This window comes from Nicotiana tomentosiformis, chromosome 4 (assembly GCF_000390325.3).
Source record: "Nicotiana tomentosiformis chromosome 4, ASM39032v3, whole genome shotgun sequence".
Taxonomy (NCBI): domain Eukaryota; kingdom Viridiplantae; phylum Streptophyta; class Magnoliopsida; order Solanales; family Solanaceae; genus Nicotiana; species Nicotiana tomentosiformis.
The window spans coordinates 67,837,970-67,855,470 of NC_090815.1; the positions used below are offsets into that span (position 1 = coordinate 67,837,970).

At 38.6% G+C, this 17,501-nt stretch overlaps 1 protein-coding gene across 3 annotated transcripts in view; it reads left to right on the forward strand.

Moving 5' to 3' along the window:
- Positions 1 to 17,501, forward strand: part of LOC104101862 (probable thimet oligopeptidase) — a 50,999-nt gene that overhangs the window by 27,611 nt on the left and 5,887 nt on the right. For all 3 annotated transcript variants that reach the window (XM_009609392.4, XM_009609390.4, XM_009609389.4), the window contains 3 exons: positions 11,200 to 11,297; positions 11,378 to 11,423; positions 11,819 to 11,915. In XM_009609392.4, the coding sequence (XP_009607687.1) occupies positions 11,200 to 11,297; positions 11,378 to 11,423; positions 11,819 to 11,915 (241 nt within the window). The remainder of the gene's footprint in view (positions 1 to 11,199; positions 11,298 to 11,377; positions 11,424 to 11,818; positions 11,916 to 17,501) is intronic.

Below are 17,501 nucleotides of genomic sequence, written 5' to 3' on the forward strand. Positions count from 1 at the left end.
CAGGCAGAAGCTTAGCATTCGGATCCATAGGAGAGTCAATAAGTCTGCAACCCATCATTCCATTCTCCTCAAGAATGTCTAAGGCATACTTCCACTGTGAAATAACAATACCTGAGCTAGACTGAGCGACCTCAATACCTAGAAAATACTTCAATCTGCCCAGATCCTTGGTCTGGAAGTACTGAAAAAGATGTTGTTTCATATTAGTAATACCATCCTGATCATTACCAGTAATAACAATATCATCAACATAAACCACTAGATAAATACACAGATTAGGAGCAGAATGCCGATAAAACACAGAGTGATCAGCCTCACTACGAGTCATGCCGAAGTCTTGGATAATTGTGCTGAACTTACCAAACCAAGCTCGAGGGGACTGTTTCAAACCATAGAGTGACCTGCGCAATCTGCACACACAACCATTAAACTCCCCCTGAGCAACAAAACCAGGTGGTTGCTCCATATAAACTTCTTCCTCAAGATCACCGTGGAGAAAAATATTCTTAATGTCTAACTGATAAAGAGGCCAATGACGTACATCAACCATGGACAAAAAGAGATGAACATATGCTACTTTAGCCACGGGAGAGAAAGTATCACTATAATCAAGCCCAAAAATCTGAGTATACCCTTTTGCAACAAGACGAGCCTTAAGCCGATCAACCTGGCCATCCGGGCCGACTTTGTCTGCATAAACCCAACGACAACCAACAATAGACTTACCTGCAGGAAGAGGAACAAGTCACGCTATTACCTGTTTGAACAACAGAAGCTATCTCAGAAGATGTCTGCTTACATGCTTTATATTGAAGGAACTCAATATACTCTGCTAAAGAAACCATCCGACTATTCAAAGAATCGGTTCCCATGTCGCTACAATTTGTAGTAGTAAGGTTAACTTGAAATAGTGGAAATAAGTAACTCCTGTGAGAAAACTGAAGAAATAGCTTGAAAAACACTGTTTACATCAGGAAAACAGAACACTGTTCTGTGCCGGAAACACTGTTCATGCCGGAAACACCGTAGCTCGCCTGAAAATTCCAAAGTTGTCGGAATTTGTCGTAACCAGGATGGATAGACTCGGAATTCCTTTGCGAGCAAGCTGTCCTGAAGAAATATTTTCAAAAAATGGCCGGGAAGGTCACTGTTCACGCCGAAAAAATATAAAAGTGGTCGGAATTTGATTTGAATTAGATGGGTAGGCTCGAAATTTTGAGGAGAGCTCACTGTCCTGAAGAAGTTTCGCGAAAAAATGGTCGAAAAGTGGCCGGAACCCTCACCGGAAAAGTTGTTGTTGCCGGCGGGTGGAGGAGCGTGGCGACTTTTCTGCCGGATAAAATTTCAGGGGTTGGTCGTCGGAGGGTGATCTACCTCGTGGTGGTGTTGGTTTTAGCACAACACCGACAGAAAGTGATTTTCACTTAGACAAGCCTTAGGTCATCGGAAAAATTGCACGATGACTAAGTTCTTTCTTCCCGGTTAACCCTGGAATGACGCACATCGATCTTTTCTCACTAATGCTCTGATACCATGTGAGAAGGCACGGGATAAAATATGTTATTGATATTGGATGATAAATACTATACAAGAGGTCCCTATTTATAGCTATACACTACAAGGAGATATTACTCCTCTTCCAATGTGGGACAAGACTACACTATACATATCTGTAAACTAATAACATCTTAGACAAATCAGATATTAGAAAGAGAGAAAAGTGATGTGCTATAATAGACAAAGCACAAGTTCGTGGTACGCCAATGTGTGAATTAGGCGCACATCTGCCGCAAACAAAAGTTAGGTATTTAAGGGGAGAAGGATAGAGGGGCGGACCCATTATCCACCGAGTTTCCAATCATCCACCTCTGGTCCTCGGAGATTTCTGAACTAAATAAAAGTGCACATGGTACCCAGGCATTTCGGCTCGATATGGAGTAACTTGAGACAAATTTGTGACATCTTTTAGGTTAATGCGAACAATATGTACTATGGGTACGATAATGGGAGAAACCTCTACAAGGACGCTGAGTTCTTCAGATGGGTGCATGTGATGCCCATGAAGGAGCAGGGTGATAAGGACGTGTTAAGGAGAAGGACCAACAGACTGTAGGCTAACAGACTAATAAAGATGGAATGCATGACACCTATCCTGCACCGGAAAGGGAGACAAAAGTGATGTGCTATATAAGACAGAACACAAACACATGGTACGCCTGCTTGTTAGCTCAATGTGATGTAACCAAAGAGGCAAATCCATGAGGTCAGTTGGGCCAAAGGAAACAGTACGTACCATAGACTTGAGCTGTAACAGAAATTGAATGGCTAACCACAGAAGCCCCAAAACTCTTCTGTCCTCTAAGTCAGATTTTGCGTCTTTGGTCCTTAAAATTTGATTTGCATTTGCTCACGGCCATGCTGGTCCTTTTGGAGCTGCAATGTGACGTGCTTGCATAACAGGACCTTTTTTAAAGGCAAAGCTAGAACCAAAAACAAGACAACAACTAACATCATTAATAATCACTTCTCTCTTTTCTGTTCTTTCCCCCCCCCCCCCCTCCATTTATCCTTTTCCTAACCTCCTTCCTATTCTCTAGCCTACACAACTCATTTCGATTCCCGATTAGAGCTTCTCCTTTGGGTGCTAATGGTTTCGTATTCGTTAATAATTTAAAGTCCATACCAATTTTTCAATTAGTTTATTGCATATAGCCAATATTAGACTTCCTCCAATAATTCCATTTGTCTCAATTTTTCTTCAGTGTTGTTTTGTTATGTTAATTTTTGATACTATTGTTTTAGTAAGAACATGTAAGAATCTAAATGATAATAGTATACTGTATTATTTCTTATCGTAATATAGTACTTCATTTGTGTACAACAACAAAAAATATAGAATATTCCATTTGTTCCATTTTAAATGATAATATTACTATTTTGGAAGTGAAATAGCTTTTCCTTTGATCACAACTTTTTCACATATTATTGATAAAGAAACAGACCTTCGGCCTAACTCAACCCAAAAGCTAGCTCATGAGGTAGGAATTGCCAAGATCATATAAGGAGTCTAGTTTCGCTTTCCACAACCAATGTGGGACTCAACACTGTCACCACCAACATGCCCGGGACTGGACATCTAGAGAGTGTTGACAATATAAGATGGGGATCCAACATCGAGGAAACAATAAATTGGCGAAGAGCCTGACTCAATACCATGTCAAGACAAGAAGAGAAGAAAGAATTCGTAGAATAGATTGCTCGATTATTCCCTCACAGCTCAAGCTGTTGGGTTTAAATAACCTTCGCAAGAAATACAAATAAGGAAGCTATAATTACAAGCCTACAAAATCTCCTAAATACCTAATTACAGGATTTGGGTATCCTTCTATATTTACATAGTATTTATTGTTGCCATATTTAACTGTACAAAACCTAGCAGAGGCAAAAATGCTATTCTCTCCATCTATTAAGTCTTTGTGAACAGAGTTACCGATACTTGTGGTGGTTGGAGATAGTGAGTACCTGGTAGATGGTGTGCATAAGTTGGACCACACCCCACCTTTATCAAGGTAAAAAGAATTCTATGTTCTCTTTCTAGTTCTCTCAGCTAAGACAGGTCAAGTAAGGGACAAGATGCAAATCTAACAAGTGTTCGACTCTTTTCCTTTCATTTCTTTTCTTATCCTCCTTTTCCCCCTATCATATGGGTTGATTTCCTTTTGCCCTTATATAATGGCATCACTACTTCAAATGACATCCACCTTCTGGCACAGAGAATTCTAGTTGCCAATACATAGTTGGAAGTTCAAGGACCAAAAAGATTATGTTATAGAATATTAGCTATAAATATAGTCTAAATACTTTTACTAGATCAATCTAGATACATTTAGCAGATCCTGTAATATTCTTTTTTATTTGTTTTGATTTCTTTCCTTAGATAGGTTTCTTGTAACTGTATAAATTCCTTTCATATTTATGAATAGTGGAATCAACTTCTACCATTAAATTACATGGTATTAGAGCTGCTAGGGCTCAATTTATGCTGAGAATTTTTTCCTAGCGTCAGGGTAGGCAGCAAGTGAGTTACACGCACCACCTCGCGACTGCCTCTCACACTCCGACATCACCTCATCAATTCCAGCATATACCAGGTGTTTTTCCTGGTGTTAAAACACTGTTTGGAGTTTATTTTTCATGTCCAAATTGGCTTTATTTTTCCCTATACTTCTAAGACTGTCAATCTGTTAATTTGTTTTGTGCTTCTACGACTATCAGATTCTGTTTGGGTGTCGGATTGCTGTTGTTTTGGGTGCGTGCTGTTTATTCCGTATCAGTAACATCTTGCTCTTGTCAACCAATTTTGGGTGTCAGATTGTTCATTTTTTACTTTTATTCATCAGTTTCTTGACTAAACATCAGTTAAAACGTCTGATGATAAAGCTTCCGTGACTGGAATAGTTCCAGCATTATCCAAATTACAGAGTATAAGTTAAATGGGTCTAATTATTTACATTGGAGTGGGAAAATCAGGGTCTATTTACGTATCGTTGAAAAGGATGACCATCTTATTCCATTGCTAATTTTATCTCCTATGACCATTTATCTCTTGCATCTAGCTCTTTGATTGCATCTCTAGACTCTATCTCTGTGCCAAAGACAGTTAAGGAGGCTTTGAATCACCCTGGGTGGTATAATGCAATGCTTGAGGAGATCCATGCGCTAGATGAAAATCACACTTGGGATTTGGTGGACTTACCAAAGGGGAAGAAGGCAGTGGGATGCAAATGTATCTTTGCATTCAAGGTAAATCCAGATAGTTCTGTGGCTAGGCTTAAAGCTAGACTGGTGGTTAAAGGGTATGCTCAAACTAATGGAATGGATTATTCAGACACCTTTTCTTCGGTGTCCAAGCTCACTTCTATTCGATTGTTTGTTTCTTTAGTTGCCTCCGAGCATTGGCCTTTACATCAGTTGGATATTAAAAATGCATTTCTTCATGGTGATCTCTAAGAGGAAGAGTACATAGAGCAACCATCTGGTTTTGTTGCTCAGGGGAGAGGGGATATGGGAAAGTCTGTCACTTGAAGAAATCCTTGTATGGTCTGAAGCAGAGTCCTCGTGCCTGGTTTGAAAAATTTAGCAAGGTAGTTCAAGAATTTGGACTTTCAAAGAGCAAATGTGATCACTCAGTCTTCTACAGGTATGTCAGTAGTTGGCATTATTCTTCTCGTTGTATATGTTAATGACTTTGTCATCACAGGAAGTGATTTTGCAAGAATCTCTTCTGTCAAATCATTCTTACATACTAGGTTTCATATAAAAGACTTGTGGCAGCTGGAATACTTCTTGGGAGTTGAAGTAACTAGAACGAAGAAAGGAATTTTCATGTCTTAGAGAAAATATATCCTTGACTTACTTGCGAAAACTGAAAAGTTGGCGGCCAAGCTTCGTAGTACTCCAATGGTTCCCAATGTGCATCTTACAAAAGATGACAGCTATCCCTTCACCAATCCGGAAAGATACAGGAGGTTGGTTGGGAGATTGAATTATCTCACTGTAACTCGTCCAGATATTGCCTTTGCAATAAGTGTTGTTAGCCAATTCATGCTGTATCTATGGTCAATCATTGCCAGCTTTAGAACAGATCTTATGTTACTTAAAAGGAGCTCCTGGGCTTGGCATATTATATAGCAACCACGGACCTACTCAGGTCGGGTGTTTTGCAGATGCTGATTGGGCTGGATCTAAAATTGGTAGAAGGTTTACTACCGGCTAAGTTGCTCGGATACAGGTGTAGGTCTCTGATACGGGTGCGGATAGAGGTCGGATCCTTCGAGATGTAAATTCTAAGATTAGGGATACAGATCCTAGTACGGATACGTGTGCGAGGATCTGGTTAAAAATAATTTAAAAAAATAAAAATATAAAAGTATCTCTAAATTATGAAATTTTTTGTGGAATACTTACGTATAACTTGTAAAGTGTGGATTTATTTTTTATTCTCAAGTTATAGATAAGTAAAGGATTGATTTGCTAGATAAGATATGCTAATTTCTTCAAATTTACCCTAGTTTTGGTTCTGATTTCCGGAATTAAATTGTATCTCGTCTCGAATTTTTTCATCGTCGCGGTCAAAGTATATAAAATTATTTGACCAAATCCGGTACGAATCCCATACCCACACCCATACTAGTGCCGTGTCGACACAGGTGCGGCACCTAAACTGCCGTGTCGGAGCAACTTAGACTATCAATTATTGTGTCTTTGTTGGTGGAAATTTTATATCATGGAGGAGTAAGAAACAAAATGTTGTATCTCGGTCAAGTGCAGAATCCGAGTACAGAGCTATGGCATAGGCCACGAGTGAGATTATGTGAATACATAACCTTTTGATAGAAATTGAGTTGAAGCACCCTATACTAGCAAAACTCTGGTGATAATCAAGTCGCTTTGCATATTGCCTCGAATCCAGTATATCATGAAAGAATCATGTGAGAAAGCATGAGAGAAAATATTATTGCTTATTTTATATGTTACAATAAGCCCTATTTATATGTATACATAACACATAACTTACTTCTATTACATAAGGTACTAAGACTAATTACATATATTCACATAACTATTCTAACACTCCCCCTCAAGCTGGTGCATATAAATCATATGTACCGAGCTTGTTACATATGTAGCTAATACGAGGACCAATGAGTGACTTGGTGATAATATCCGACTTTACAAACTTTGTAGCAATATCTCATGAGAGTATCTTTTCTCTGACAAAGTGACAGTCAATCTCAATGTGTTTAGTTCTCTCATGGAACACTGGATTTGATGCAGTATGAAGAGCAGCTTGATTATCATACACAAGTTCCATCTGGCTGATCTTACCAAATTTCAACTCCTTGAGCAACTGCTTGATCCAAATTAGCTCACACGTCGCCATAGCCATTGCTCGATATTCTGCTTCTGCACAAGACCGAGCAACTACATTTTGTTTCTTGCTCTTACAAGACACCAAATTACCTCTTACTAAGACACAATATTCAGATGTAGAACGTCTATCAGAAGGTGATCCTGCCCAATCAGCATCTGAGTATCCAACGATCTGTTCATGGCCTCGATCCTCAAACAATAAACCTTTGCCTGGAGCTGATTTTATATACCGAAGAATGCGGACAACTGCATCCCAATGACTATCACATGGAGAATCCATAAACTGACTCACAACACTCGCAGGAAAGGAGATGTTAGGTTTAGTCACTGTGAGATAATTTAATTTACCAACCAGCCGCCTATATCTTGCAGGATCGCTAAGAGGCCCCCCCTGTCCTAGGCAGAAGTTTAGAATTTGGATCCATCAGAGTGTCAACAGGTCTACAACCTGTCATTCCTGTCTCCTCAAGAATATCTAAGACATACTTCCGTTGTGAGATCACAATACCTCAGCTAGAATGAGCGACCTCAATACCCAGAAAATACTTTAATCTGCCCAGATCCTTGGTCTGAAAGTGCTGAAAGAGATGTTGCTTTAACTTAGTAATACCATCCTGATCATTGGCGGTAATAACAATATCGTCAACATAAATGACCAGATAAATACAGAGATTTGAAGCAGAATGCCGATAAAGCACATAGTGATTAGCTTCACTACGAGTCATGCCAAACTCCTGGATAACTGTGTTGAACTTACAAAACCAGGCTCGAGGAGACTGCTTTAAACCATAGAGGGACCGGCACAACCGACATAAAAGGCCACTAGACTCCCCATAAGCAACAAAACCAGGTGGTTGCTCCATATAAACCTCATCCTCAAAGTCACCGTAAAGAAAAACATTCTTAATGTTCAACTGATAGAGAGGCCAATGGCGAACAACAACCATGGATAGAAAAAGGCGGACTGATACTATTTTAGCCACAAGAGAGAAAATATCACTGTAATTGAGCCCAAATATCTGAGTATACCCTTTGGCAACAAGACGGGTCTTAAGTCGATCAACCTGGCCATCTGGACTAACTTTGAATGCATACACCCAACGACAACCAATAGTCGATTTACCAGAAGGAAGAGGAACAAGCTCCCAAGTACCACTCGTATATAAAGCAGACATCTCATCAATCATAGCTTGTCGCCATGCTGGATAAGACAATGCTTCACCTGTAGACTTAGGGATGGAAACAAAGGACAAAGATGATACAAATGCATAATGGTGTGATGACAGACGATGACAACTTAAACCGACATAATGGAGATTAGGATTAAGTGTGGACCGTATAACTTTCCGTAGTGCAATCGGTTGACTAAGAGGAGACAAGTTCGCAGTATTAGCAGGGTCAGGTGCAGGACATGAATCAGGTGGACCTGATGCTGGGCGCAGACGACGATGATAAGTCAGGAGTGGTGGAGCTACAGAATTGAACTCGACTAGGTGGTGGAATTGGAGCTATAGGTGGTGGAGCTGCAACTGGAGCTGTAAGTGGTGGAGCTGGAGTTGTAGAGGAAGATGAATGGGAGATAGTGACTGAATTTCCAAAAGATGAAACTGGTAGCACCTCAGAAATATCTAAATGATTACCTGGACCGTGAAGTATGACTGGGTTTCAAAGAAGGTAACATCAGCGGACATAAGGTACCGCTGGAGGTCAGGAGAATAGCATCGATACCCCTTTTGCATTCTCGAGTAACCCAGAAATACGCAATTAAGAGCACGAGGAGCTAACTTATCTTTTCCTGGAGTAAGGTTATGAACAAACACGTGCTTCCAAAGACACGGGGTGGAAGAGAGAACAAAGGTAAGGGAGGAAATAGGACAGAGAATGGAACTTGATTTTGGATAGCTGAAGATGGCATACGATTAACAAGATAGTAAGATGTAAGAACTGCATCCCCTAAAAACGCAACGGAACATGAGATTGTATGAGTAAGGTACGAGCAGTTTCTATAAGATATCTATTCTTTCTTTCAGCTACCCTATTTTGTTGAGATGTGTGCGGACAAGGTGTTTGATGAATAATCCCGTGAGAGTTCATAAACTGATGAAATGGGGAAGGCAAATACTCTAGGGCATTATCACTACGAAATGTATGGATAGAAACCCCAAGTTGATTTTGAATTTCAGCGTGGAAGGTCTGGAAAATAGAAAATAACTTAGACCATTTTTTCATCAAAAATATCCAAGTGCACCTGGAATAATCATCAATGAAACTGACAAAGTAGCGGAATCCCAAGGTAGAACTGACTCGACTAGGACCCCAAACATCTGAATGGACTAAAGTAAAAGGTGACTTTGCTCGATTATCAAGACGCCGGGGGAAATAGGAGCGGGTATGCTTACCGAGCTGACATGACTCACACTCTCGAGTGGACAAGTGGGATAAATCAGGTACCATTTTCTGAAGTTTTGACAAACTGACCGTTTATGTAATAAATCTGGTGAATCAGTAACATGACAAATTGTTGAAGGAAGACAAGATGTGAGTACATGTGATTTAGCAAGGATAAGGTAATAAAGTCCATTTGATTCATGCCCGGTACCAATGATCCACCCCGTACTGCGTTCCTGTATAAAATCAAAGTCATCAAGAAATAAATCAGCACATTTAAGTGATTTGGCTAAGCGACTAACGGCTATGAGATTAAAAGGACTACTAGGAACATAAAGAACTGAATCTAAAGGCGAGGAAGGAAGTGGGCTTGCTTGACCGATTGTAGTTGCCATGGTTTGAGATACATTGGCCATTGTGACTATTGGAAGAGATTGAGAATACGAAATACTCATGAAAAGAGATTTGTTACCAGAAATATGATCAGATGCACCTGAATCAATGACCCAAGAATCGGAGGATGAAGATTGGGAGACACAAGTCACGCTATTACATGTTTGAACAACGGAATCTTTCGGAAATAGTACTGGTGGACTCGGAATTGCTGTGTGAACAGGCTTTCCTGAAGAAGCTTGGCCAAAAAATGGCCGGAGAAGCACGCACGCGCCGGCGCGTACGACAAACGCGCCGGCGGAATCGCAGATCTAGGTGGCGCGTGGGGCGTCTATTGCCCGAGAATCTTTTTGGGGTTTGGTCGCTGGAGTTTTCTGAGTCTAATAGCGGTGTTGGTTTGTGCACAACACTCACCAAACGTGAGATGACACAAATCAGTCACTTAGGTCACCGGAAAATTGCACGGTGACTGAGTTATTTCTTCCCGGATGTCGCTGGAATGACGTATAGCGATCTTTTCTCACTAATGCTCTGATACCATGTGAGAAAGCACATGAAAAAATATTATTGCTTATTTTCTATGTTACAATAAGCCTATTTATATGTATACATAACACATAACTTACTCCTATTACATAAGGGACTAAGACTAATTACATATATTCACATAACTATTCTAACAAACAAACATATCGAGGTTGATAGTCACTTTATTCGTGAGAAGATTCAGGAGAACCTGATTTCCACTAGTTATGTAAAGACTGGAGAGCAACTAGCTGATTTTATTCACAAAAGCGCTGAATAGAACTCGAGTTAATTATCTTTGGAACAAGTTGGGCATGGTCAACATCTACGCTCCAACTCGAGGGGGAGTATTATAGAATATTAGCTGTAAATATAGTCTAAATACATTTACTAGATCAATACATGTAGCAGATCTTGTAATATTCTCTTTCATTTGTTTTGATTTCTTTCCTTAGATAGATTTGTTGTAACGATATAAATTCCTTTCATATTCATGAATAGAGAAATCAGCTTCAACCATTGAATTAAAGATTAAAATCAAAATGCTCTTTCATGAATAATTTTATGATACAAGTAATGTCACTTTGCGCATCACGTGTTTGAAACCTGTCAGAGACAAAAGTGTGGTATTTAAGTATAGGGACGAGCTCATTATCCATCAAGTTTCGAACAGTGCGCTAGTTCGCCCTTCGGAATTTCTCGGTTACTAAATTGAAAAGTAGAGCCGCTTTGTTTACAGTCGAAAGGAGACCTAACTAGAGGATCAATTCATGCCTGTATTTATTCCTACTATTTGGCAAAAATATGATGGGCAACCACTTTGTAGATGCTTATCATTCAGCTGTGGTACTCATATTGATAAAGTTTTACCTTATGTACTTCTCTATGTAAAATCTCAGCCACTCACCGGATTAATTTTTGGACCAGCTAAGCGTGTTCTTACTCATGTATTTGCTTCAGATACATCACATTTGCAACTGTGCATCATTTGCCAAGTTCTCGGGGCTGCGCCTGGATCCTGATTTTGTGGAGATCCCCGCCCTTTTGATGGAGAATTGGTGTGTGTTTAGCACTGCCCTTTAAATTGATCCCTGTACCGTTAGCTTATGGTATTATAAGTTTGAATTATTCGTGCCAGGTGCTATGAAAACCTCTCTTTGAGACTGATCTCTGGTTTTCATCAGGTGATGCATACTTCCACTGTACTTTCTATCCATTCTCTATGCTTCCAGTAAGATGAGACTTAAAATACATCAGATATTCAGACTTGCTACTATTATGCTTTTCCTTGCTCTTCCATCTGTTCTCTCTATTGCAAGAAATGTTCTTTTGAGTAGCATTTACCATTCAAAAAAAAAGAAGGAAGAAAAACGGTTACTTTGAAGGAATGCATTTGCTTTTTTACTTGCTTATGTTAACCTTCATGCTAGTTTAACCAATAGATTTCAAGTTTGATACATTGGCTTCAAATCAGAAACTATGCTTGACCTGATGTTATTGCCAACAAACTTGGTAATCGTTCTTTTTTAGATAGTTTGACAATATTTATACTCTATCTGCGTCACTTGCCTTTTGGTAGGATATCACAAAGCCCATCAAAGATGAACTTTGTAAATCGCTTAAGAAATGGCGATGCTCCTTCTCAGCACTGAAATTAAAACAGGAGATCTTTTATTGTAAGTCTTTCTATTAGCTTGTTTAAAACTTAGCAATTTACTGGTTCTTCTTCTAATCCATGAATGGATAACCTATTCTGTTCTTTTGGATCCTTTTAGATACTAAAATTGGTAGTCTTCAACACAAGCATGTATTAATTGATTTTTTAGTAAATATAAGAATTCTGTCATACACTTTCTGCTGCAATTTTTCAAAACTTGCGTTTTCCTAGTCATGCATACATTATTAAATTGCCACTATTTCAATGATATGCTTACTCCTTTCCCACGTATTTCTATGATATAGTCTTAGAATGTGCAACGTAAGATGTTAGAATAATCACAAATAACTATCCGTCATCTGATAAAAAGAATCACAAATACCTGCATGCCATCTCTACTTGCTCAACATTCTGGATTTGTCCTGCTTCTGGACCTGATTCCATTACCTTGTGTTATCAGATCTTCTATCAGCACTTCACTAGGTCTGATCTGCAGTCTTTTCTAAACATTTCTTTGCTTTTGACTAGGGGTGTCAAATGAGCGAGTTGGGCTAATTTTGGGCGGGTCAAAATGGGTGGAGTTAATAAATGGGCGGGTTATTGACCCGCCCAAAAGTAACTTGGGCTGAGATGAGCTAGGTCAAGTTGGGCTAAAATTTGGGTCATAGCCCAACCCGCCCAATTCTTATCAAGCTTTAATTAATGTTATTGTATTCTTATGAATTGTTTAATTATCAAATAAGACTTTTTTTTTCTTTTGTTATGGTCATATATAACATATCAAACAAAAATAATTATTTTAAATATATTTTAGCAAAGTTACTCGTGGATGAATTTGGGCTAAAAATCAGCTCAACTTTAGATGGGCTGAAATGGATTGGGTCAAGATGGGTTGAGTTTAACTAATGGGTGGGTCAATGACCAGCCCAACCTTAGGCTGGTCAAATGGGTTTGGGCTCAAATTGCCACCCCTAATTTTGAGATAATTTATGTATGCATGATCCGAGAGAAGTAAGGTCATCTTAGCTCACCTATTTCACATTCAGTCTTGGCTTAAGGACTTTGGCCTTTATCTTTTGATCAAACATCACTTTCCTGCTTGGGAAAATTGCACTTTTGGTTCCATCATTCAGATTTTGTTGTCGGTTCTCGTGATATCTAACTAAGCAATATTTAATTTCCATTTAATTGAAATATCCACTTTGTTCTCTTGATTGATGGCCTCCCGCAAATTCAATAGAATATTAACTACTGAACCACGTGTCTACAATTACTATGCTACATGGAGGTTATATTGATATTTATTTCCTGCAGATTTAAGGGGATATAATTTGTTTGCAACTGTCACCTTTCTATGTGGAACATAAGCACTAAAATAGCCTCCACTTGGCATAATACATAATGTAATACTAATATTCACATGTTTTAAGAGTAAACCATGAAATTGGTCGGAGTCTAGTTCACGAGGGACTTAAAATGCACATTACAATTAATTGAAGGTTAAATTTTCTCAGTAAGATATCATGAGTACCAAAACATAGTTTATCAATCACTGAAGGTCCAAAAAGGCAATTTCCGTAGCTACTTTGGGCTTTCCTACTTCCCCAACTGTCCCTTCACGCCAAAAGAAAATTGGTGTTGAAGGAACTATTTTGCTGGTAAAATAGATCTCCTTCCCTGCTCCCCTGCCTCCAAATGCGGGAAAATGATGTAAAATCACCACCAGTCTGCTTCTGGATTTTTTAGTTGGATTTCACAGTGATCCTATAAATGTTACTGGGTTTCAGAAATGTTTTTGTAAGGAAACTAATAAATCCAAATGTATTTGTCAAAAATGGCAGCAAAGGAATGGGATGACAGTGACGAGATACAATGGCAGCGGTGAAACCGGTGGATATGGAAAGGCAGAGATGGAAATAAGCGGAGAGACAGAGGCACAAAAGAAGGAAAAGAAACGAGAGTAGAGTTAGGGGTTTTGGTGTAGTGAAGGGTATTTTTGGGAGTATAATAAACTGTAAGGGTTAACAAAGTAAAATATTTAATCAAACACAAGGAGCTTTTAAGTTGAAAAGCCATGTTGGGGTGTGCAGCTTATGGCTTTTGGTTTGTTTTGGGATAAAAACATTTAGCTTAATAGCACTTTTGGTGTTTACCAAACACTAAAATAAGCCAAAAGGTACTTAAAACCAGCTTCTAAGTTTATCCAAACACCCTTGAAAAGCTCGTCAAATTAGCTTTTAAGCACTTTTTGTCTTATCTTTGGTGTTTGATAAACACCAAAAGTGCTTTTAAACTAAAACAAGCCAAAAATCATTAATTGGCACCCTAACTTGTGTCTTTTCTGCTTAAAAGCTCCTTGGATTTACTAAGTATTTTACTTTGTTGTCCCTTACATTTTCTTATATTCCAAACAATACCTTTCACTGCACCAAAAGCCCAAACTCCACTTTCGTTTCTTTTTCCTGTTTTGCCGCTTCCTTTCCTTCTATGCATCTTTACCGATTCCTTCTGCAGATAGACTATCAAGTTGGAAGATGTGGTATTTGTCTAAGTGAGAAAGAGCAACTTTAGCAAATAGTTTATTCGATAATCTTTCCATGTATACCATGTCTTTGTTTCCTTTACCTGCTAAAGTGGAGAACCAACTGAATAGACTACGAAAAGGCTTCCTCTGGGGAAAAGGGGTGATAAAATGATATTGGTCAAATAGGAGAAGGTGAAAGAGGTCTAAACTGAGGATGGACTTGGTGTAAGGAACTTAAGACTACAGAGTACGAGCTATTTAAATAGTTTTTGCGATATAGTCAAGACGAAGATTTACCTTGGAGAAGGGTTTAAGTGCTAAAAATGGGAAAGAACAATGTTGGTGCAACAAGACAAACTCAAACCCTATCATGGATATGGTCTAAGGACACACATAGAAGTCTTTGGTCAGCATTCCGAATATACACCTACTTAAAAGTAGGAGATGGTCGAAATTTTTTTTGGAAAGGTTGTTATCTTAGAAATAAACTCTTGAAGGAGGCTAACCCTGATAGTTCAATTTAGCTGTAAATCCAGATGCTACAATTGCTCATTGCAGGACTGTAATAATTGGAGCATTAATCTGAGGAAATATTTACAGGACAGTTGGATACTTGGATGGATGGCTTGCTGCATTTATTGGATGTATTGTGTGAGAGGGCTTGGGAGGTGTGAGAAAATGAGTAATTCAGCTGATCTTAGACCAAAAATGACAAATTTACTTAAATCTGCGTACAAGGTGCTCTACTCTTTTGGATGAGTCTCTCCAAATGAAGCTTGCCTAACCCAAGATAATCTGATGAAAGGAGAAATAATGATGTGCAACAGATGTTTTTTTATGTGTGAAAAGAGTAGAGAAGTGTTAATCACCTGTTCCAGTACTGGAAAGCTGCAACTGAAATGTGGCATATGTTCCTAACTATATGTGAATGAAATAGGTGACAATGATATGACCATATCACAGTGCTTTTGGTGCTGAAGATGGAAAAAAAGAGAAAAGGAAGGTAAAGACATTCGGGAAACCGTTCCTCTGTGCTTCTTTTGGGTTATGTGGAGGGAGAGGAATGGCAGGTGCTTTGAAGACAGTCGAACAACAGTTCATCAGCTGAACGCCTCATGTTTGCATTTTTCTCTGGTGTAATAGTATTTGGTTTATGGACTTCATCAGTTTCCCTCTTAGCTAAAGGGATATTTTGTAATCTGCACCCTATGTGAAAAATGCAATGCCCTAATGCTATATTATTGAAAAGTATAATTTACCTTTTGCTCCGAAAAAACTGTTGCATATTTAATTCACATATGCATAAGATATGCAATAGCGGTCTCTGAGTTAAAGGTTTGGTAGGACTCATGAATTTTTAGAATGCTATTGTTGGTTTTTTAAAAGATGGGGCAGCAGAAATATTAAAAATATTGATTGAAAATGTCTCTCAATAATTTTATTAAGCATAACAAGGCTTTAAATAGCCAATTAGGAACAAAAAATTCACATAATTTAAAATTCAAAAAACCTAAAATATCTCAACTAACTTAACAATCTAATAGAAATTAAAATTAAAATTCATCCTAAAACTAAGCAACTTGTTCTGCTAAAAAAGTTACTGCAGTAACTGAAAGCAACAAAACTTCAACACTCCTCTGCTTCGGTTGCTGCAATTTAAAAAGTTGCTCCTCAATTCTTGCTTCTGTTATTTGTGCTTGAGGATTGTTTTGAGCATCGCTGAAATTGCACACTTTTGTAGTGCAGTTCTTTTTCTTTTCTTCTTTCTTTCTCGTCTTATGGTTTTGTGCATAAAAAAGACCCTTAGTGACCTTGTCTTATCTGAAATTTCTTTTGAAAGTATTTGATTCTGAACAATTATAGGATTTTCAGAGATTGCTCGTAAGGATTGTTCTTCCATTACAACATTCAACAAATCATAAGTTTTAAGATATGATTGTATTTTCACTGAGCAAATCCGATAGTTTTCGCCAGTGAAAGTTTGTGGGGCATTCAAAGAGAGATTGTTGCTTGCCATGTTTGAAAATGGGTTTAAAAATTAATATTGGTTAAAAATGATTTGAAAATGGTTCTTTGGAAGAACTCACATATCCCGTAAGACCAATGAAGCTCTTGATACCACTGTTGGTTTTTTAAAAGATGTGGCAGCAAAAATATTTAAAATATTGATTGAAAATGTCTCTCAATAATTTTATTAAGCATAACAAGGCCCCAGTTTCTTGTTTCTATCGATCAATTTCATCACCTTTCCGGTGAAATTGACAAAACGACGAAACTTTACGGCCAGATCTAACAAAGAAGAGTGTTTCAATCCTTTTCAAAATTTGAACTAGTAACAAGTGTATATTACATTGGAACGGTGCATCTGAAATTCCAAAAGAATGCTGCTTCTGAAAATTTCAGCCGGCCACGTTTGGCCGGCGACTATTCACGCATCGACGCAGGTGAGGTAAGGTTTTCTCTTTTCTCTTCTCCGCCTATTCTCATTCTTCCCCTTTTCTTTGTTCCTTACTCCCCTTCTCTTTCTCTCGATCTCTTTCCCCCCGACAGTCCCTTTTCTTTTTTTCTTTCTTCCTCTGCTTCTTCTCCTTTCTTCCATTGTCTAGTTTTATTGCCCGGACCAGCCGCCCTAGGCGGCGACCTAGGCAGTTTGTGGTTTTTGTCGTATATCTTGGACAGGGCGGGAGAGGCAATTTTAGCCAAGTTTAAGCACAAGGGTTCGGGAGGCAGCAACATTTAGGTTCCATCTTTATTGAATTGTATTTGCGCACATTTATTTACTGTTGCCTTGCCGGTAATTTTTGTTTGTGTACACATCTATTAGTTTTGGTTGCCTTGCCGGTAACCCGTAGTTGGAGTGATTGCTTTTTCTATCTTTTCTACTAGTGTTTTAAGCTTAAGGTTTCATCTATCTCTTTTAATTCTGTGTTTGCATAAGGGTAGTTTCTTAGACGTGGTGGATTCATTGTTCTAGTGCCTGCTCGCGTTATTGTTCTCGTAGTAGCGCCTTTGGGTTGTTTTTAGCTCTCAGGTTCGTAGCTTGTAGTCCTTCGTTCCCGCTACTTGTTCTTAGTGGTAGTG